This window comes from Cibotium barometz, chromosome 54 (genome assembly GCF_041138505.1).
Source record: "Cibotium barometz isolate CiBa-2024 chromosome 54, ASM4113850v1, whole genome shotgun sequence".
Lineage (NCBI taxonomy): Eukaryota > Viridiplantae > Streptophyta > Polypodiopsida > Cyatheales > Cibotiaceae > Cibotium > Cibotium barometz.
This window is the reverse complement of record NC_141099.1, coordinates 19,994,598-20,017,142: the sequence shown is the minus strand read 5'-3', so window position 1 is coordinate 20,017,142 and position 22,545 is coordinate 19,994,598. Positions and strand designations below refer to the sequence as shown.

Genomic DNA, 22,545 nt, shown 5'->3' with positions numbered 1-22,545 from the left:
AGTGATTGTGCTTAATTTGACTCAATAAAATCAATCTCTCCCTAATGGCATACTTAACATTGCACATGTGTAGGCGCCACATAAAGGCTCTTCTAATAAATTGTTTGTGTATCATGGAGGAAGAACAAGAACTGAAAGGGATGTGCAAGCTAATTAAAGATCTATGCTAATCACACATCTATGCTAATGTAAAAAAAGAACAGTAGGGGATGTGCAAGCTAATTAAAGATCTATGCTAATACCACAAGAGGAGGCATTGTAGGGGATGCTACTTGGAAGGAAACTAATGTGCTAGTACTTTCATAAGAAAATCAAACGGTATATTTACTATGAGAGTGGATATCCCCCATGCATCAACAAGAAAAAAAAAGCAAGCTAGATGAGGTTGTTATAAAGGTCAAAAGCAATCAGAGTTGTGAGCTAAGCATGCAATATGAGCTGCTACTTGGACATTTCTTGTTGCTTAGAAACAAAATTGTCAAAAAGAAGCAAATTGAGCTTCCAACTCTTTTTAGTAGTCATCTTTAGCAGTCCCCTACGTGTCCTTGTGTAGAAAAGCCATCTTCACAAGCCCCTAACAAATCTATGACTAGATAGTAAATGAAATCACATTCCATTGTGATTTCCTCACTCCAAAAGAGATAAACTTTTGGATTTGAAAAAGAAACATCAACTCAATTGACTCAACCCCTACAAACAAGCTTGTCTTGAGTGATAATCTAGAAGTTAAAATAAGGCATAGTAGAATGGTGAAAGAAAAAAGGAGAGTGAATCACACAGAGACTTGATTTAACACATTCTTTACTCACACTCTTGGAAGACATCTCAATACATATCCTAGCTCTCAAGTGTTCTTTGAGCATTGAGACTTAATTTTTTTGTTTTCACAAAGTGTTTGGGGGTTTGAATTTATGGCCTCTTGTATAGGGTGGTTGTGAGCTAACCGCTTAGGGAGGGAAGAACCCACCAACAATGAGACTTAGTTGTGAAAGAAGAAGATAAAACAATTCAATATTTACATGAGAAAGCCTTCAAGGTTGCTAAAGTTGGAATAGCAAGAATATGAATATTTTTTCCCAATGAAATATATTGGAAAAACATACAAAATATTAAAAAAGGGGGCATTCCTAACCATTTAGATGACTGTAGAGGAAAGCTTGCATGGCAAAATGGTCTACAAACAAGTGAATGTTTCATGCCTAGTCACAAATTAAAGGGTAATATAAAAACCATTTGAAAAAATGGTAGGTGTTCCGATGGTATCAGACTTGGCTCTCATTCCATAGATCAAAGCACAATACATCCCAACCAAGAGAAATGAAAAGTATATGCTCAATGATTATATTAGATGTACAAGAAGATTAATCTCTATAATCTCATTTAATTGTTGTTTATGCTTCTCCAAGAATATACCATAAACTACTTGTGGAAAATCTCATTACCTCTCCAAAGCTAGGAAAATAGTACAAGGCTTCCTAAATGAAGCTTCCTCCTTACTTGCCAAGTGCCACCATGGTAGCTACTCTATGCATGATGTTTAATCCATAGAAAAAGAACAAGCATGCATGTGAATTTTTCAAGTGAGTTTACAACTACCATATGTTGTCCTATATAAGACACAATATCTTGCTATCCAGCCACCATAGAGGTTACATCCTTGGCATGGATTGGCTATAGGGTCATGCAAGATTTAAGTGTGCTAGCAATGGGCTATTCAAAGGTTAGCTAATAGTTTATTTAAAAGTAATAAAGCACGGGGCCTATATAATTGAGTGGGTGTGCATATTACTGCCACATGAACTTTTAGTGTTTGGGTTTGGATCTAGTCTAGCTCTCAAGGTAGATAGTGGATTGTTGAACCCCTAATAGTTGCACAATTTGGTATGGGACACATCACGTACTACTTTTCCATGCATAAATGTACTTGTGTTTGTTGCTGGTGTAACACTAGACATAGTGGAACCATTCATTAAGTATGGTACATCTATAGTATGAATACACAAAGTGAGAAAAAAAATATGCTATGTATAGAATGCTGTTTTTTTCTATAAAATTATGAGTAAATATACATATGCTATGATATATTGTAAAAAATTGTGGGAGAAGATGAAGAAGAAGAAAAAGGGGGGAGAGAGAGAGAGAGAGAGAGAGAGAACAATGCCATGACCTTGTCTTGCATGTCAACTGTTTATTGGATGGCAAGTATTGTAGGGATTGCATATTGTGCCATTGGGACACTCTACAAGCTCTTTCTAGTTTATGTCATGTGTATATTTGGGTACTTGGACTTGTTTTGCCTTTCCCATATAATCAAGCATTGCCACTAGATGAATGCTTCATTAACAAGTGTTCTTTGTTCGGACTAGTAAGGAAATGTGGGACATTCCCTCTAACAAACCACCATTTGTTATCTATCATCCATCCCAAGCTTAAAAGCTTGCTTTTGTGTGTTTCTGAACCTTGCAGTTCCCATGCAAAATCTTAGGCAACCTTGCTACAAGAACATGTCGGATCTTGACTGTGTTCTCAAATGCATAGCTATGTACACTTGTTTTCCTTCCGGCTGAGGTCTCACACATTGTTGCCATCTATGACCTAAGGGTACTTCTATGACTAGATATTTGAGAGTTTTAAATACTTCTACTATCTTTTTTTGAAGACTTTTTCAAGGTCTTTACTACTATTGTTTTTGTGTTGTGTACATTGACCATAAGTCCACTATACATACAAAACTATTGTTGGACTACCATCAATCACTTTCCACTCCCATAGTGGAAAGTGATGGCATGAAATTTTAGTGACCCTGCTTCCATAAAAAAGAAAGAAAGAAAAACTTTGGACAGTCATGAGAAAACACCAACATAAAGGAGGAGTAAAATGATTGTCATCCCAATGCATGGTCCATGCTTGTTCTCTTACCTAGCATAGTCAAGCTCCATGGCTTTGAGTCTATCAATGCAGAACCCAAATAGAGTGGGTAAGGGAGGGCATCCTTGTACTTTGACATTTGGCATGGCAAGCATTTGTTCTCTGAACCACTAGTTCAACTATCTTTCTGCTCCATACGCCATCTCGTGGAGCCGTGTCAGAGTCATTCTACAAAGCAATAATACAACCCATTACCATTGACTCTACTCTGTTTGAGTACCATTAATGTAACCATATGGTCAATAGTACTCTATGTAAGTCAAAAACCTGCTTGCCCCCTTGGTTGCACTTGCTAAGTTTGCATTCCATCACAATCTCAAAGAGGTTGATCATGACAGAACTAACCATGGTGGTTCAATAGTTCCCTGTTTGATCCTTGTCCCCTTCTATGTGAAGAGGTTTTATCTAGTTCACAATAATCCATTCCAGTGGCATCCTATGCTGTGTGTGGCACCACCAAATTAAACATATCCTAAAACCACCACTTAGTCCTCTCCCATCTATTCGAGCCTTAAACCTTGCAAGTCAAATCTTCACGACTTGAGCGTTTTTAGAGCCCCTCCCTGCTGTCTCCACATTGATGAAGGAGATTCTCATAAGGCTGCTCATACTTGGGCATTTATCCTGCATCCACCTTGAAGTAAAGTTGTGTCACAATGTTGGTTCCTCAAGTGTGAACTCTCCCAATGCCTCATGTTTCATGCGCTTGGTGTTCTGCCAAAATTTCTCACATTCCGAGAGAGAGAGAGAGAGAGGAGTCTTTTACCATCATAGCCAAGACAAAGGCACAAGGAATGGTACTTCAACTTGGGATGCCTTTGTTAGGATGCCAAGCATAAACCACTATAGAGGAGGGGGAGAGAGAGAGAGATGGCAGGAAGGTCATGGAATGCAAACTCGGCAAGTAGCAGTGAAACGCAACGGGAAGGAGACAGAATGCAGATGGGAGAGGTACTATACAAATGGGCTGTTCATTTTTTGGGACATGGGCGACGCATGTACTATGAATGCCATAACTAATATGACCCTAGGCCACAACCTACTTAAATCAGGAATGTTTTTCCATCATTGAAAAGTCCCCTTTTCTGGGTCTTTAGCATCTGCAGTCCTTTGATCTGATCCATCATATGCATCATCCAAGTCAGGATACCAGTGTGGAACAAAGATTGAAACAATCAGTGTGGGGGAGGACAAAATCTAAATCCCTTCCTGCTCAAAAAGCTGACAAGATCTGACAACGGGCCTGCCTGGGGGTATCCCTGTCCTTTTTCTTTCATGCCCACCCTTAAAAGAATGTCTCTCAAACGCTTTACATATGGGATGCAAGTGTCATCGTGGAATATGTCACACCTAAGATTGTCCTGTTAGGTATAATGACAATGTATCTGCCACTTTTAGCAGTTACATGAGACCACGTCTTTTGGGCTGTCACACGTCACGCAACAGAGTAAAAATTGGTGAAGCCTTTAACTTTGCATGTGTACTTCTTCAATGCTCAACCACTTTCACATCCCTCCCACATGTGAGCATCTGCATAAATGTTAGACATCAAGATAAATGCTCCAGCTTGTTTCTCATCCAATCCCACTGTACACTCAAAGGCATGTCTCCCAAGCTCCAAATTACCCCCCTTTCGACAAGCATCCAACAAAATAGCCCATGAAATCGAACTGGGATGAATAGGCATATTCTCTAGAATCATCACAGCCTCGTTAAGCAGACCTGCACGTCCAACGAGATCAACCATGCAACTGTAGTGTTCAATGGTTGGACTTATGCCATGTTCTTGACTAATAGTCACAAAATATTTCTGGCCCATATCCACAAGACCTGCATGGTTGCATCCAATAAGAACATTGAGAAATGTGAGCTCATTGGGCTGAACGCCCTCTTCCCTCATTCTCTCAAACAACTGGAAAACCAGTTCAATCTCTCCTTGACAGGCATAACCCGAGATCAGCGCGCTCCATGCGACCACAGTATGTACCGTTAGTTCTTCAAACACTTCCCATGCTTCTGCAAGTGCGCCGCACTTTGCATACATGTCTACCATAGTATTGCCAACAAAAGGATCTCCTTCATATTCTTGCTTGGCAATCTCTACATGTATCTCCTGGCCCCTATTTATGGCTCCCATGCTGCCACAAGCTTTTAGGCTACAAATGTATGTGACCTCATCAGGAGACAACCCCTCTAGCTGCATCTGGTTTAAACAGGTCAAGACGTCCTCACCAAGCCCTAGTTCTGTGTACCCTGCAATCAATGCATTCCAAGAGACTATGCTTCGGACTGACATGTTATCAAACAGTTCCCGAGCTTCTGCAAGAGAACCACATTTTAAATACATATCTACCAAAGTAGTGCTAACGGAGAGATCTGATTCAAACTCCAGTTTTGCTACCTCAGTGTGTAATTGTTGTCCCCTACATAGGGCTCCCGTGCTTGCACAAGCTTTTAAAAGGCAAGCAAATACAACAGCATCTAGGACCACTCCTTGCATCTCTTCATAACAAAGCAGCGCTTTGTCACCGAGACCATGTTCTGTATACCCGTCAATTAGTGCCGTCCATGAGACTATGTTTCTAACCGGCAGCATGTTGAATACTTCTTGAGCTTCTGCAAGTGAGCCACATTTGGCATACACGTCAACCAAAGTACTGCCAAAGAAAGGATGCCTTTCCAATCCCTCTTTAGCAATCTCAGTGTATATTTCTCGTGCCTTGTCAATGGCTCCTAGCTTTCCACATGCTTTCAAACTACATATAAATGTGACAACATCTGGCAAAACACCGGCTACTTGCATCTGCTCCAAACAATGAAGTGCTTCCTCATCAAGCCCGTGTTCATTATAACCTGAGATTAACGCCGTCCATAAAACCTTGTCTCGGACTGGCAGCTTGTCAAACACATCTTGTGCTTCTGCAAGGCAGCCACATTTAGCATACATATCCACCAATGCACTACCTACAAAGAGATCCCCTTCAATCCCCTTTCTGGTTATTTCCACATGTATTTCTTGGCCTCTTTCACCACACTTCAGCTTAGCACAAGCTTTCAAGAGGGCATGAAGTGTACGCTTGTTGAGGCGCACATAGTCTTCTTGAGATTCACGGAAAAGGTCGATAGCATGCTGAGACTCTCCATAATCAACATACCCTTGTATCAAGGAAGTCCAAGAATATTCATTCCGATGACCTAATCCATGGAACACCCGCTCCGCATCAACCATGCATCCACATTCCACAAGCATTGGGACCAGATAGTTGCCAAGTACTGTATGGGACTCCAGGCCATTATCACGGATGCGCATGTGCACCTGCCTCGCATAGGCGAAATCTTTCTGCTCTCTACATTTAAGCAAAATGCAAATGAAGTTTTCCACTGAAGGCAGCTCAGCTCTCCTTTGCAAACAAGTGAGTAACTCCTCTGGCCTTAGCATCTGCCAGGCAGCTTTGTCTTGTACGGCATGCACCGAAATCTGCAGATCCAGCCTTTCCGTAAATCGGAGCCATCCATGGCGTTAATACTTTGCTAAAGAACACAGCAGATGGTCTACAACTCCTCAGGCAAAGTCCTTAAAACAATCAATCACGAAGGAGCAGTGGAAGCAAAGGCATTTGATGCCACTAGTGCATCATAAACCAGAATGGATCAATTCTCTTGGCATGGGGTAGGGGGTCTAATGGCAAATGCCAATGCTGCATGATGCATCACATAGGTACAGCATGATGCATCCAACAGGCACAGCATGATGTGTTCACATAGGTGCAGAGTGATGCATGAAGCTGATCCCTGCATGATACATCCAACAGGTACAGCATGAAGTGTTCACTTAGGTGCAGAGTGATGCATGACATGGGCCTAGAAGCTGATCCCTGACGTAGGGACAGCATGATGCAATCAATTATCACATACGTGCAGCACGATGCATAACATGGGCCGAAGCCGATCCCTGCATGATGCATCACACGGGTCTACAGAACGATCCGTGCATAATGCACCACATGGGTCTAGAGCCAGATCCATGCGTGATGCATCATAGGGGCGACCTGCATCTTCCTGTAAAGTAATAGACAACCCTCTACCTCTCCCACCAACAATCTCTATTTTCTAGTTATTTTGTTAGTTGAAGTGATAACCATGACACCCCTCACATGACTATCCCTTATGTGATTAGCTATTGGGCTAACGAGTAGCTAAGACATTGGGAGTCCCCTCCCAAGGTTTGAGTCCCATGGAGGAATTCCATGAGACTCTAGGTTTGAGTCCCAGTGAGGAACTCCATAATAATGAGCCACAACTTGACTAACTATAACCCAACTATATAGCCCATAATCCAATTCACACTGAGTAAACTGTCCAAAGCGCTTTATGCTAGCCTTGTTATGTATGTGGACATGGGATATAACAATATTGGTACGATTTTCTCAAGATATTACATAATATCTTGAGAAAAGTAATATTAGTACGACTTTCTCATAGCCTTGTTATGTTTTTCGTCGACATGGGATATAACAATATTGGTACGACTTTCTCAAGATATTACATCCTCCTTATAAGAAAAGAGTCCTAGAGGACCCATTTGATCCTTCCTTCGTATCCTTGTAAAGCTAATCATTATAAGCACACAAATGTCTAAGTTCTCAAGGTTTTAGTCAATCATTAGCTACATGGGTGGCTACATTGCTATGGTTGGTTGGACACCCTTTCACATTTGCTCATTTCTCCCTCTTCTAGCTATCACCTAGAAGTATCATACTTAAAGAGATACGGTGACCTACTATTAGTCTTTCTCTCTCTTCTCGTCTTCTTCTCCTACCTACTATAACTAAGGCTAATTTGTCTGCTCAAAATATTTTAGCTTAAGTTCTCACTACCCTTGGGTGAATCTATGATCCAAGCTCCATAATCAATGCATGTTCCATGCCTTAAGTGAATAATCAAGGTGAAGTTGAGATGGTTGTGTTGTGGGATGTAAGGTAACAACTTTTGGGAATTGTGAAGTGGCGATTTCTTGGTAATGTTTTTGAAAGTGTAACTTGAGAAATGGCTTGGAAAGTGGATTAAAAAGTTTCTTGAGAAGTGGCTTAGGAAGTGGTTTGGAAAGTGTGGGGAATGATGCTCACTCAAACTCTTATAAAGGGAGCCTACTTAGCTTTCCTACTTTCTTCTCTTACAAGAGCCATGCCTCCTTGAGAGTATTCCCACTCCAAGCTACATAAGGAAAGACAGAATGGAAGGATTTTTTATCTGTTGGTGCTCACAAGCCATCTACAATTACACTCTTCCACATAAACCTCCTTTTGCTATCTACTCATTATATACAAATCTTCTTCTCACATCCCTAGCTTCATTCACTTCTAGCATCCTTTTGGTTCAACATGAGATTTTAACCAAGAGGGTTCTCATCCACTTAAGGGAGCTTTCTACACACACAAATCTCAAACCTCAAATAGATACTGCTTTTGCAATCCAAAACCATAATGTAAGATCTTAAAACACTTTTAAGTATGATCAATCTAGGAATCTCAAAGAAGCATACAACATAGAAGAGAATTAGAAGCACTTAAAAAATAGAAATTAGAGTAGAAGAACTCATAAAGGTCTATTGAGTGTAGAGAAATTAACTTAAATACATGTTTATAAGTCAACGCTATAGGACGTTTTTCATACTTTTCCATAGCCCATTTACTCCTTAGTTATGCTTTAACTCTCTTTATTTTCTAACTCCTAATTTATAAAATATGGGCCTAGACATATTAATGGGCATACCCTAAAGGTTTGTGCCATCACTAGCATCTAATATTACAAATATCCATTACATTCAGAAGCTCCAAAAATGGCTTCATGTAATGCTATTGGATTTTGATCTTTGGGCATTGAGAACATGTTTTTGGTTAACTTATATTTCCAATCCACTAGCTTCACTTAGTTTTGTGTTGGGGTTGGTGCACTGGTGTGTCATTCTTCTTACCGGGAGTCTTTAGCTTTGTTGGTGGCTTGAGGATGCTAGTTGTTAGGCGTTGTTGGTCCTATCGGCATCAGATGTGTTGGTGTTTTGAATGTGCCAACATGTATAATTTGTTGACTATGGGATTCCTCGGTGGCTTGCTCCTCCGAGGCTTTGATTTAGATACTAGATTGTTGTTGGAGATGTTGGGGGAAGAGGGGTTTGTGTTGGTGAAGATGATGGGGAGGCCGACCTCTTTCGGGCATTGCAAAAGCTTGAGCTTGGGCCTAATACAGTCTCTGTGTCTTGCTCTCTCTTAATTTCTTTTCTCTTTCTTGCAAGCTTTTCTCTTGTCCTCTCAATGCCTCTCTCATACTCACACACACTCCCATGCGTGTAGCTTGTCCACCACCTCTATGTATGACTACCTCGGATTTCTTAATACTATATACTCAGCATCACTTAAGCAAAAAGCAAGAGGCCTCAAACCCTTGTATGGTTTGTAACCTGGGTTAAGTGCTATATTTTCAACGTAAAAATAGTTAAGATGGCCGTGTCTTAAAAATATGGGCATTGCCAAGACATTCTAAGACCCTCTCTTGAGTTTGTCAACGCAATGTGCTCACCCACTAGTGAATGTTTTTAAATTACAACAACACCATGTTCTCAAGGCCATAACATGATGGGGTTAGATCCTCTCCTAAGTGCTGGTGAATGATCCTACAATATTACCATGTTCTTTAGGCCATAAATATTGGGGTCAGGCTCACACATTCAAATTTAAATCGCATCTCATTGGCTACGCATACTTAGGAGTGCTTAGGGGGGCCATTTTCCCTTACTTTATTAGTTAGATGTGTTTTAGTATTCTGATGGTCTAATTAAGAGAAACAATATCAATGACTCTTAATGTTCCAACATTGTATTTGGAGATGGGAACTTTGAAACAACCTTCATAGCTATGCTTTGTGGATTCTTAGCTTCATAGGCACTTGGAAGAAAGCTATGTAACCTCTTATAAAGAAATGTTGAGATATTGAGCTTAGCTAGTGTTGTAGACATTGATGAGACTTGCCTTGGTGATAGCTTCCACACTTATGTCACTGTCATGGTTTGTGAGATTATGGTTGATATGCCTCCATTGCATGATAGGTTGTGTGGCATTATTGGATTATGAGAGTATAACATAGTTATAGTGCCAGCTCATATAGTCATTTTCACACTTTGGTTGACCATTGTATGTTATAGTAGGAAAATACTTTCCCTTATAGTATGTATTATCTCTTTAAGTTAATAGTTATAGAGAAGAGAAGAAAATTCAGCCATCCATCTCTCTCTTGTGTCTTGCTGTCTCGTGTGTGTGTGTGTGTGTGTGTGTGTGTGTGTGTGTGTGTGTGTGTGTTTGCTTGCAAGGAATTCAAGCTCTCCCTCTCCCTTGCATTCTCTTTATGGTGTTAGAGCTCCAGTTTGAGTGAGAGCTAGGGAGGCAAGCAAGGAAGTAGTACATGGGTAAGAGCATTTCCCTCTCTTTCCCTCTTTGATTTCAAAGCAACACCTTTGGTAGCTATAAGAGCTATAGGCAGACAGGGATGCCACTATTATCTCAGATTAAGGCATCCTCTTGGGTTATAGAAGTAGACCATATTGTGTGTACATAAGTATATTAATTGTAATTTTGGCATATTTCAGTGGCGATATATTGTGTGTAGTTGTAACGTAAACAACAGAGCTTGAAAAGCATGCAAAAAAGAAAAACACATAAGGCAGAGAAAAGATGTAGGATTGGGTTCCAAATGCCCCCCTCAAGTGTGTGCCAAAAGCATCCCCACTCGAGTATTTATAGGTTTATTAATTCCAAAACTAGGTACAGGGCTATTTTTGCTTGAGCTTTCACCTATAAGCTTTCTTTTACAAAAAGATTGGGTGATTCCCGTGATAGTCCTTCCCAGTTAAGAAAACAACCATCCTTGATTGTAAATATCAGTCCATATGGGTGATTAAACACATTAATCGTTCCCATGTGTAAGTAATGATCGCATAGGCGTCTCTATTTGACCAAAGAGGTTATGACTAACATTCCCTGTTGTGAATGTCAATGCACACAGCCGATTAACACATGGTTAGTCCTGACAATATTATACCAGTGCACACAATAGGTTAACACACAACTAACCACATGATTTAGACTAAAATATGTCAGTGCATATAGCTAATTAACATAATTAATCCTAACATTTTACCTGCAGACATAGCTAGTTAACACACACTTAACCTTGGTTTAGGCCAAAATTGGCATAGTTTATGAAGTAAACTCAAATGTCCGAACACGTCTCAGAGGCTGATCGGGTATGGCTTAGCGGTTCTTATGGACATGGAATACCTTGGACAGACTCAGAGACAAATGAGTAATACCCAAATCTAATCGAATAAATCCGAGATTCACTTTGTTTCTAATAAATTGTAAAACTAAGATCAAGATGTTAATAAGTTAGTTCAAAAATGTAAAATCCATCATGAATTATAGATTTGGAATATAAACTTTATTTTCCCAAGATTCTGGCAAAAAATAAATTAAGACTAGAAAAATAAGCATAAATCTTACATTGATGAATTGTTGGCTACAAAATGGAATGGTTAAGAAAAATAAAAAATTTATCAAGTAAAGATGAGGACTTATCGTTAGTAAGTCGCGTTGATAATTGTCACAATATAATGATGGTCTTAAACAACTGCACAATAGCATCCTCAGTAAAAGCTCAATGTAGCTCCATGGAAGAAATCATCGGTATAACCCGAGTCTCGAATACATGCAGAGCTAAGGGTACATCTATAACCATTGTATCCTAAATGGTTTGGTCATAACCGCTTGCTAAAGATACCATATAGCGATGATCTCAGAAAGCTTAAGTATTTTTTAAAAAAATAATGCATAATTGAGCAAATTGTGCATTGCACCATCATCAACCATGATATTGTCTTTACGTCCATTGATAGTGCCTCTTGGAATTGATCAGTACTCAAAGGATAGTGCCTCTTGGAATTGATCAGTACTCAAAGGATATATCTTCTAAACAATATGTACTTCTTCTCCTCCTCCTCTCTTCTTCTTCTTCTTCTTATTCTACTTCACCTTCTTCTTCTTCTTCTTCTTCTTCTTCTTCCTCTCTCTCTCCTTTCTCTTCTTCCTCTCTCTCTTCTTCTTCTTCTCTCTCTTCTTCCTCTCTCTCTTCTTCCTCTTCTTCCTCTCTCTCTTCTTCTTCTTCTTCTTCTTCTTCTTCTTCTCGTGGGCTCACTTAGAGCTACCACACAGCTCTCTTTTATCCCATATCTTATTTTGCAAGGTTGAACAAAAGGGTAGAAATAGGAAAATAAGGCCTACATTTCTTTCGTCTCCTATGGAGACACCCGTGGTACTTGACGTTGCTCTCCGGCGGACTGGGTAACTATTGGTAGTTGGTCGGTCCTTACTTTCTGTGTGCTTGTGTGGTGCTGCCTGCTTTGTCAGCCCCAACAATGTGCCTCTTACCACCTTATGGTGTGTGCCTGCAAAATGTCATGCAATAACCATTGCATTGATAGATACGAGATCAAGTCATAACCTGATCTCATATGAGACATGGGTAGCTCTAGAGACAGACCACACCTTGAGGCCACCAATGCACAAGTACGAAGTGTGCACTTGGCAACTACAAAAGCTGAGGGATTTCTAAGTGTTAATGTTTCCATCATAAATGATCTCTTGGTTGGGAAGGTGTTTGTTATGCCCGCAGGATCGATGGAGGAGGAAATGATCATGGGACGATTGTAATATGCGGAAGCTTCGGAGAAGGATCGGTACTTCAAAACTCAGAAAACAGCACTCTTTTTGTGACGGAATTAACGCACAACTGAAAGACGATGTGCAGAAAAATAGAGAGAGAAGGGGGAGATGGAGAAGGACACAGTATTGGGTCCCAATTACCCTCTGTAGGGCCCCCACCACGGATGGTGTATTTGCTTTATTAGAATGATGTAAATCTGAAACAAATACAAAGTACTTGACCTTTTCTTGGCTGGAAAACCTGCCCTTGACCTTCAGTCCTTCACCCCCTTAGCTTTAGCAATGTTCTTGGCTGTCCTGGCCCTTGGTTGCTTGGAGCACTTGGTGAATTATGAGATGACTACAATGAATTATGGGCTGGGCTTTTATACTACTCCCTTCATGCAGTCGGCTGGCTTCAGGACAGCCCACGACTGAGTATTTTAATAAAATACTCACACTTTAATAAAGTGTTTTCACACTTGTTTAATTGCTGTCCAGCCTGCGCACATATTCTGGGACAGCCTCCTAACTACTGGATCCCATGCGCATGGGTGTGGGACTGCCTCCCACACCTGGCCGACTGGCTGGGCAGGGATTCTACCCCTGTCGGCTGCCTATCCAGCAGCCCTAGGACTGGCCGACTGTCCTTCCAGCCCAAGCCATGGCTGGTGGGCACAATGTGGGCCCTCCTGGCCCCTTGGGGATGGTTCTATACCTCCCCCATGCCCATACTAAAAGTATGCAAATGCAAATCCTTGCACTGGGGTAGCCCTATGGGCTGGCCCCATCTCTACATGCAAACTACATGCCTACAGAGGCCTGGCATCCAGTTGCAAACCAGATACTCAGCACATCTGACATCATTCCAGAGGGAGACTCACAGCGCGGACTGGCACTGCTTCATGTGCAGGACAATGCACACCTGACCTTGGACTCATGTGCAGGACAATGCACACCTGACCTCGGATGACTGAGATGGATCCCTGGCTGACTCGTCCCGGACTGGGCTTACATGGGACCAGTTCACCATCCCAAGTCCTGCACCTTCTGTACAGAAATGTCTACGTGGCATCCAAGTGCGGGATGCACGTGACATCCCCTTCTGCTTAACTTGACGGAAGCTGCATAGCCTCCAAATAATCCGTCAATAATGCCGGATAGTCTTCGAAAAATTCTTTGTCGAGCCATACCGCTTCATGAGTGCCTCGGTCTTGAAACTTCGTGAGGAACTGTCGTAGTCTTCGGCCTGAGCCATGCTTGAAACGGTGCAGAAGGATCTGTTCTGGAACCATTACTTCTGCTTCATCAATGATGTCTGGTTCCGCTTCGTCTTTGACCTCTGAAGGGGGTGGACCTGCATATGGCTTTAACCAACTGACATGAAATACATCGTGCATAGTCCAACTCGGAGGTAGCTTTAATTGCATAGACACCTCATTAATCTTTTTCCGGATGGGGAATGGGCCGAAGCTCCTGAAAGACAACTTTGGGCATCGCTTGCCCACCTGCTTTAATCTTTGCTTCATAATCCGAAGATATACCCAATCGCCTTCCGAAAACTTCATGTCCCTTCGGTCTTTATTGGCCTGTCGTCGAGTGTAGGCCTCTTGCGCTTTAGCCAATCTGTCTTTGACGGACTCTAGTATCTCCTGGTAAGACTCCGTCACTCTTGTTCGCCTCCGGTACTGAAGACGACGTCCTGGTTAACAACGACTGGAAAGGCCTTCCAAACGCTGCCTCATATGGAGTCCTGCCAATAGCTGAAGAAAAAGAGTCATTCAAAACAGCTTGAACTAAAGGCAAAAACGATTCCCACTTACCTTGCTGATCGTGGACATAACACTTCAGCACATCAAAGGCCAACTGGTTGTATATCTCTGTCTGGCCATCTGTCTGTGGGTGGAATGCACTGGAAAAATTCAACTTAGTACCAAAATTATCAAACAATGCCCTCTAAAAATGACTGGTAAACTTGGCATCTCGGTCTGACACTATGGTCTTAGGAATCCCACCAATCGGGTACCAATGCCGAATAAATAGCTGGGCGACATCCTCGGCGGTCACATTGGCCCTGCAAGGAATAAGCATCACAAATTTGCTGAACCTGTCAACAATAGTCAAACACTGTGTATTACGCTTACTCGGACTGGGAGGCAGATTTGTGACAAAGTCCATCGAAATGTCTTGGAAAGGACCCTCAGGAATTGGCAAAGGCTGTAACAACCCTATCTTCTTTCCACGAGGAGTTTTCACCTTTTGACAAATGTCACAGCATTGTACATAGGTAAACACATCACGCCTCATCTTTGGCCAATAGTATTGCCGTTCTAATTTCTCCAGAGTCGAATTCATGCCCTTGTGACCACCTGTAATGGCGTCATGGGCATCATGGAGAAGAGCTGCCCGGAATGATTTCATGACACATAGTCGGCCTTTGTAGTAAAGCCAACCATCGCGTATCAGAAAATGGCATGGTCCTGTGGCATCCAATGCCTGTTCCCACTGTGTACCGAATTCCTCGGAATCCGCGTACGTGTGCTTCATGTCTTCCAGTCCTGTACCAACAAGGTCAAGTCTAGTGGTCTGAATCGCAGATACTTGTCCCTTCCTGCTCAAAGCATCGGCCACTGGATTGGCCTTTCCTGGAAAGTACTCAATCATGCCACCAAACTGCTGGAATATCTGACTCCAGCGGTGTTATCGATCACTCCACTGTGCACTTGGCATCGTCTGAATCCAGCGCAATGCCTGATGGTCAGTGCGAACCTCGAAGTCACGGCCATACAGGAAATGTTTCCAATGTTTCAAGGCCTGTATAACTGCTAGGAGTTCACGATCATAGACTGAGTAGTTCTTTTCGGCGGGCAATAACTTACGAGACATGTAAGCTACTGGATGACCATTATGTTGCAATACACCTCCAATTGCGATGTTACTCGCATCGGTGATCACTTGAAACGGTTCGTCCCACGAGGCAAGGGCTAAACAAGGCGCTTCTGACCTTGAGGTTCTGGAATGCCTCCAACGCTCGTGGAGTCATTCGAATCTTTTGCCTCCTTGTTTTCACTCCCTTTAGAAGATCGGTGAGGTCTGCCGAGAGATCAGAAAACTTGTCAATGTGGGTGGAATATGCCTGGCATATACCCACAAATGATCTAATGTCATAAGCAGTCTGAGGTACTTCCCAGTTAACAATCTCGGCCACTTTAGCCGGATCAAGTCGAATGCCTTCAGCACTGATTATATATCCCAAGTAATGTACCTGGAACAGATAAAATTCTGACTTCTTTTCATTGACATAGAGCTCGTTGCTTTCCAGCAACTTAAGGATTTTCTCCACATCAATGTCATGCTGCTCAACTGTAGCTGAAAATATGAGTACGTCGTCCAAAAATATGAACACACACACTCCAATCAACTCCCGGAAAATACGCATCATCATGCGGTTAAATGTAGCTGGGGCGTTCGTCAAACCAAATGGCATAACCACAAATTCATAGTGGGCCCGTTCTGTACGGAAAGCTGTCTTGGGGATGTCCCCCTCAACAATCCGAACCTGGTGGTACCCACTCTTTAAATCCAATTTACAGAACACCTTAGCTCCATTCAGCCTCTCGAGAATATAGTCAATTCGAGGCATCGGGAATCGGCTCTTGATAGTCAGCTTGTTGAGTGCACGATAATCGACACACAACCGAGAAGACCCATCTTTCTTCTTGACAAATAAGATCGGTGCTGCAAATGGCGACACGCTGGGGCGGATGAACCCAGCTTGCAACAATTCTTGGAGTTGGCGGTCCAACTCCGATTCCATTGCCTTAGAAAGGCGATACGGAAACTTGCTCGGGGGTTCCGAGCCTGGGAGGAGGTCAATCTTGTGATCCTCCAGTCTGGACGGGGGAAGCTGGGGAGGGAGACTGTCCCGAAGAAAAATCTTCTGGAACTTTTCATGGAGAACCGAGTACTTCTCGGAAGCACTGGCCACCGTCTGGGCTGTCTGGATGTAAATCATCGCACACTGTGCGCCTTTCCTGACTGCTCGCTTAGCCTGCAAGTGGCTTATGAGCGGAAAGTTTGGAATACCTGGCTCACACTTAATGGTCACCGGGGTGTTTGACACATTCCGATCGATCTGGAACGTGTGCTTGTCCCACTTGACATCAGGAAGAAACTTGTGAAACCACTGGATACCCAAAATTATGTCTGCTCCTACAAGAGGGGCAACCATAAAGTCACGCACAAACTCTATGCCCTGAATAACTAATTTAGCACCTAGAGCTTCATACTTGACGCTCGTTGTCATACCTGTGCTAAAACCCTCAACTTGTTTGTCCACCGGAGTTAGCTCGAAACGGGCACGCCTAGCGGCCTCTTCCGTGATCACATCCTCCGTGCTGCCGCTGTCAAACAAGACAACGACTCTCTGGCCACCTATGTAGCCAAAGGACTTGAGCAATTCGTTGCGCTCATACTCCTGGTCATGGGCACCCTTCTGCTTATCTTCGAGCTCCCGGCTAATAATTGCTCCAACTGAAGCACCGGGGGTTGAAGAACTAGGGGTAGCCGCTGGGATCTGTGTGGGAGCTGTGCTCACCACGGAAGCTGTGGAGGCGGCGGCGGCCTTTGGAGGCTTCTTCGGACAATCCCGAGAAGTATGTCCTTTTGTGTGACAAAAGTAACATCTACCCTCCTTCCTGTACTGAGAAAGCTCCTCAGCACTCAACTTGCCACCTGTCTTGCCTGCCTCCGCTTTCTGGTCTGGAGTAAGCTTAGACGCATTGTTCGAGTTCTTGGAGCCAGAGGCTCCCGGGCTCTGTCCTGGGGAAGACCCCGTCTGGTTCTGGCTTTTGCCTCCCGAGGCGTTAGCCTTAGGAGAAGCCGGCTGGGAAGTCTTGGGCTTGCCACCATTGTGTTTCATTTCTGCACTCTGCGCAAGCGAGAGTGCGTCCTCAAAGGTGGCTGGCCTAAACATACGCACCTCCCATTGGATTTGCGTGTCCAGGCCATACAAAAACTGCCCTTTCTTGTCCGCATCAGATAAGCCTAATTGTAGACACAAGGTCGAAATTCTATTGGCAAACTGAAGGACTGGTTGCGCATTCTGACGCGCACCCCTGAACTCGTCTTCGAGTCGCTCAAGGTAGTGGGGCGGTAAAAACCGCTGCTTAAGGTCACGGACGAACTCGTCCCACCCATAAGCTGCCATACCTGATCTGGTGTGGGCATGAGCCCACTGAGTCCACCAAGGAATGGCCTCACCTTCCAAATACCAACTGGCTAAGATCACTTTGTCAATATCTGATTTCCTAATTGCGGCAAAGTAAGCTTCAAATTGATGTAACCATGAATACAGAGTAGTGGGATCGAGTTTACCATTATACTTACTGAAGTTCATTTTCTCGAGAAAATGATTCGAGGGCGCCGCCGGTGTCAATCTGGCGTCCAAAGCTCGGAGGTAACGCTCGTGTTCCACTCGTCGCATGGCTTCGTCTTCTCGTTGTTGAATCTCCAATGCGCGCAACTGCATCTCAAGCAAGGAGCTTGGCTGCGGCTGTGACCCCTCGAGAGGGTCCCTCTGACGAGGATCTGGTATCTGGGGTACGGAAGGAGAGGGAGGAGGAGATGGAAAACGCGACGCTGGAGAGCGAGAACGCTCCTCCAGAGCCAAAATCCGCGCCTTCTGCTCATCCAACTTGGTTGTCTGGTCTGCGATTGCTCGCATCATCTGCTGGAACATGTCTTGTACACTCAAGCCGGGTGCCCTAGCTGGGCTGCCTGGTGCACTCTGGTCCCATGGTTCTGGTTCTCTCTCGTCGCCGAAGTTCGCCATAGCGGAAAAATGCAGTTCCTTTCCGGAACGCAATCTGACCATCCACTAATCTGTGTGGGAGACTTTCAGAGGCTTCCGGAGGCTAAAAACCAACCGTCCTTCGAGGGACAGGAGTCACTCCGAAAGGGGTAGTCCACCGGCGTCTAAAAACCAACCACACGAGCGAAAAAATTTTCTGGTTTTCTTTGCTGAATCTTTGTCCTTGAAGTAGGCTCTGATACCACTGTAATATGCGGAAGCTTCGGAGAAGGATCGGTACTTCAAAACTCAGAAAACAGCACTCTTTTCGCGACGGAATTAACGCACAACTGAAAGACGATGTGCAGAAAAATAGAGAGAGAAGGGGGAGATGGAGAAGGACACAGTATTGGGTCCCAATCACCCTCTGTAGGGCCCCCACCACCACGGATGGTGTATTTGCTTTATTAGAATGATGTAAATCTGAAACAAATACAAAGTACTTGACCTTTTCTTGGCTGGAAAACCTGCCCTTGACCTTCAGTCCTTCACCCCCTTAGCTTTAGCAATGTTCTTGGTTGTCCTGGCCCTTGGTTGCTTGGAGCACTTATTTGGTGAATTATGAGATGACTACAATGAATTATGGGCTGGGCTTTTATACTACTCCCTTCATGCAGTCGGCTGGCTTCAGGACAGCGCACGACTGAGTATTTTAATAAAATACTCACACACTTTAATAAAGTGTTTTCACACTTGTTTAATTGCTGTCCAGCCTGCGCACATATTCTGGGACAGCCTCCTAACTACTGGACCCCATGCGCATGGGTGTGGGACTGCCTCCCACACCTGGCCGACTGGCTGGGCAGGGATTCTACCCCTGTCGGCTGCCTGTCCAGCAGCCCTAGGACTGGCCGACTGTCCTTCCAGCCCAAGCCATGGCTGGTGGGCACAATGTGGGCCCTCCTGGCCCCTTGGGGATGGTTCTATACCTCCCCCATGCCCATACTAAGTATGCAAATGCAAATCCTTGCACTGGGGTAGCCCTATGGGCTGGCCCCATCTCTACATGCAAACTACATGCCTACAGAGGCCTGGCATCCAGTTGCAAACCAGATACTCAGCACATCTGACATCATTCCAGAGGGAGACTCACAGCGCGGACTGGCACTGCTTCATGTGCAGGACAATGCACACCTGACCTTGGACTCATGTGCAGGACAATGCACACCTGACCTCGGATGACTGAGATGGATCCCTGGCTGACTCGTCCCGGACTGGGCTCACATGGGACCAATTCACCATCCCAGGTCCTGCACCTTCTGTACAAAAATGTCTACGTGGCATCCAAGTGCGGGATGCACGTGACAACGATCTTGGATTTGCACCAGTAACTATAATATCCAATGGGAAAAGAGGATGGCACAATTGAATGAGGGTAACAACGTCATTTTTGTGCCCTTATGGAGCCCGATAAATAAAGGGAAGCAAGCCATGATTGAGGATATGGAAACACCAAGCACGGTAACATCAGCTCACATACTAGAGAAGACATCAACCCCACAATCCATACACCAAAAACAGCCAAAGTCACAAGGTACTCAGTAGTGGGTGCCTAAGGGTCAACTTGGAAACTAGCTATACAAAGATGAGAAGGGCGTAAATAAGGAATCAAGGAAAAAAATTCAAAGATGAGAAGGGCGTAAATAAGGAATCAAGGAAAAAAAATTCAAAGAGCAGACAAGGGACAAAAATGGTCTTCAAAAGTAAGCTGGCAGTATTTCAAACAAAACAACACTCCACAAGTCCCTCGTACAAGTAATGGGTTTGAAAGGAATTGCTAGTGGCACAACGCTATTACCAGGGCAATACAACAATATGGGTGCCCAATTCCACTCAAAGCCTATTGTTGTTTGCAAATACCTTACAAATACAAAGAAAAGGGCAGTAAAGGCATTCAGAAAACCAAATCCCAACTAAAACAAATGCTAGGAATGCACAAACATTGGTATGGAGGAAGAAGCCAATCCAATAGGATGAGCTAAATATAACAAACCTGCTACCTGTAACCACCACGATAGAGGAGCTGGGCAATGTTACTGAAAAGAAGAAGGAGAAGGTGCAACAAATGAACACAGATACAAACCCTAATCCACAGGACTCAGTAGAAGCACTCTTGAGTTTTGGATGGAGGGAAAGATCAAGCAATCTCACACGGAGTTAAAATGCTTGCAAAACAACAACTGCTTAGAAGTGCCCAAGTACCACCTTGGTTTCCATGGCAATAAACAAATAAAGGTATCCATTACTCAAAAATGGATACAAGGTAAAAATTGGGAACATTCATTTCATCTAACCTTTGAATACACGATTGAGTGTTTGAGTATGAAAGGAACGTAGGGTATCAACCTTACACACACTTGGCATAAAACAGGTCATGACGTGAACTGGTTCAAAAAGGTTCACATTGTGAAATAGTCTAAACAGTTCACGTCTCTTGAACTAGTTCAAAAAGGTTCATGACGTTGTGAAACAGTCTAAACAGTTCACGTCCATGAATTGGTTCAAAAAGGTTCACATTGTGAAACAATCTAAACAGTTCACGTTGTGAACTAGTCCTCAAAGGTTCACATCATGAAATGGTCACATTTTCTTCGACCAATGATGGGAAGCCATGTGGCATTTTTCATTAAGGCAGCCGCCCAGTCCGATGATTGTGCCATAAAATTGATTCTCTTTCCCTTTTCATGCATTTTGTGTTCGTCGTCTACATCGTGTGTGCAACCCCCTCGAGCTTTTGCATCTTAACGATTTCGATTCTCGTCTGAGTATCTATCTGCGAAATCGACATATCCGGGTTGAGGTGGGAGCTTGTACCTTGTCGTTGCGTTTTCTTTTCGTGTTTTCAGTTCTTTTCTTCTTGAGCATAAGTTGCATAATTGAAAGTGGTTGATTATATAGGCATGATTGATTTCTCCCCGTGTCTTCAATTACATACATTCTCATCATCTCACAACACCCGCAATCTATTGGTAAATCACATCATGCACTCTCACGGTACTATTTATTTCATACGAATCTTTTATACCATGACTTACCAATTCATAAATTACACTCGCCCATTCACTCTTCAAACAAGGTATAAAACCTGCACTTTCACGGAACTAAAACCTACACGTTCATGGTTTTAGCCATTTCACGGAAACACCTTTCACGGCTTTAAAACCTACACTTTCACGAAAACACCATTTCATGGTTTTAAAACCTACACTTTCACGGAAACACCTTTCACGGCTTTAAAACCTACACTTTCACGAAAACACCATTTCATGGTTTTAGCCATTTCACACCTTTCATGGCTTTAAAACCTGCACTTTCACGGAAACACCATTTCACGGAAACATCTTTCACGGCTTTAAAACTTGCACTTTCACGGAAACACCATTTCACAGTTTTAGCCATTTCACGAAAACATCTTCACGGCTTTAAAACAACCTGCACTTTCACGGAAACACCATTTCACGGTTTTAGCCATTTCATGGAAACATCTTTCATCATGGCTTTAAAACCTACACTTTCACGAAAACACCATTTCACGATTTTAGCCATTTCATGGCTTTAAAACCTGCACTTTCATGAAAACACCATTTCACGGCTTTAAAACTTGCACTTTCACGAAAATACCATTTCACGATTTTAGCCATTTTACGGAAACACCTTTGATGGCTTTAAAACCTGCACTTTCACGGAAACACCATTTCACGATTTTAGCCATTTCACAGAAACATCTTTCACGGCTTTAAAACCTGCACTTTCATGAAAACACCATTTCATAGTTTTAGCCATTTCACAGCTTTAAAACCTGCACTTTTCCTGGTGTTTACCCATCTCATGGATTTTGGACCTTGTCATCTCACAGTACTATCATGATGTGCACCTTCTCAATTTAAAATTCATACCTCCTTATTTACTCACACCACTAATACACTTCTCATCAAATATAACCTTGAGACACTTTCAAAAAAGAAGAAGAAGAAGAAGAAGAAGAGGAAACAACAAGGCATGGCCCATGCCCACACC

The 22,545-nt window shown here is 43.1% G+C and overlaps 1 protein-coding gene across 1 annotated transcript; it reads right to left on the bottom strand.

The window, feature by feature from the left end:
• Nucleotides 1-4,423: 4,423 nt before the first annotated feature.
• Nucleotides 4,424-21,927, bottom strand: LOC147607924 (pentatricopeptide repeat-containing protein DOT4, chloroplastic-like). The gene is made up of 4 exons (XM_086790132.1): nucleotides 21,816-21,927; nucleotides 21,666-21,730; nucleotides 6,844-6,987; nucleotides 4,424-6,406 (listed from the first exon to the last, which is right to left on the bottom strand). Exons 1-4 carry the CDS (start codon nucleotides 21,925-21,927, stop codon nucleotides 4,424-4,426), a joined length of 2,304 nt encoding a protein of 767 aa, XP_086646258.1.
• Nucleotides 21,928-22,545: the final 618 nt, after the last annotated feature.

Bases quoted from the DNA above. Each gene is read 5' to 3' on its own strand.
- LOC147607924 (XM_086790132.1), bottom strand. From the start codon at position 21,927: ATGGCTAAAACTGTGAAATGGTGTTTCCGTGAAAGTGCAAGTTTTAAA. The intron at 21,731-21,815 runs GTGTGAAATGGC...GTGAAAGTGTAG, and splicing joins AGGTTTTAAAGCCATGAAAG to GTTTTAAAACCATGAAATGG. The intron at 6,988-21,665 runs GTGAAATGGCTA...ATTACTTTACAG, and splicing joins AAGCCGTGAAAGGTGTTTCC to GAAGATGCAGGTCGCCCCTA.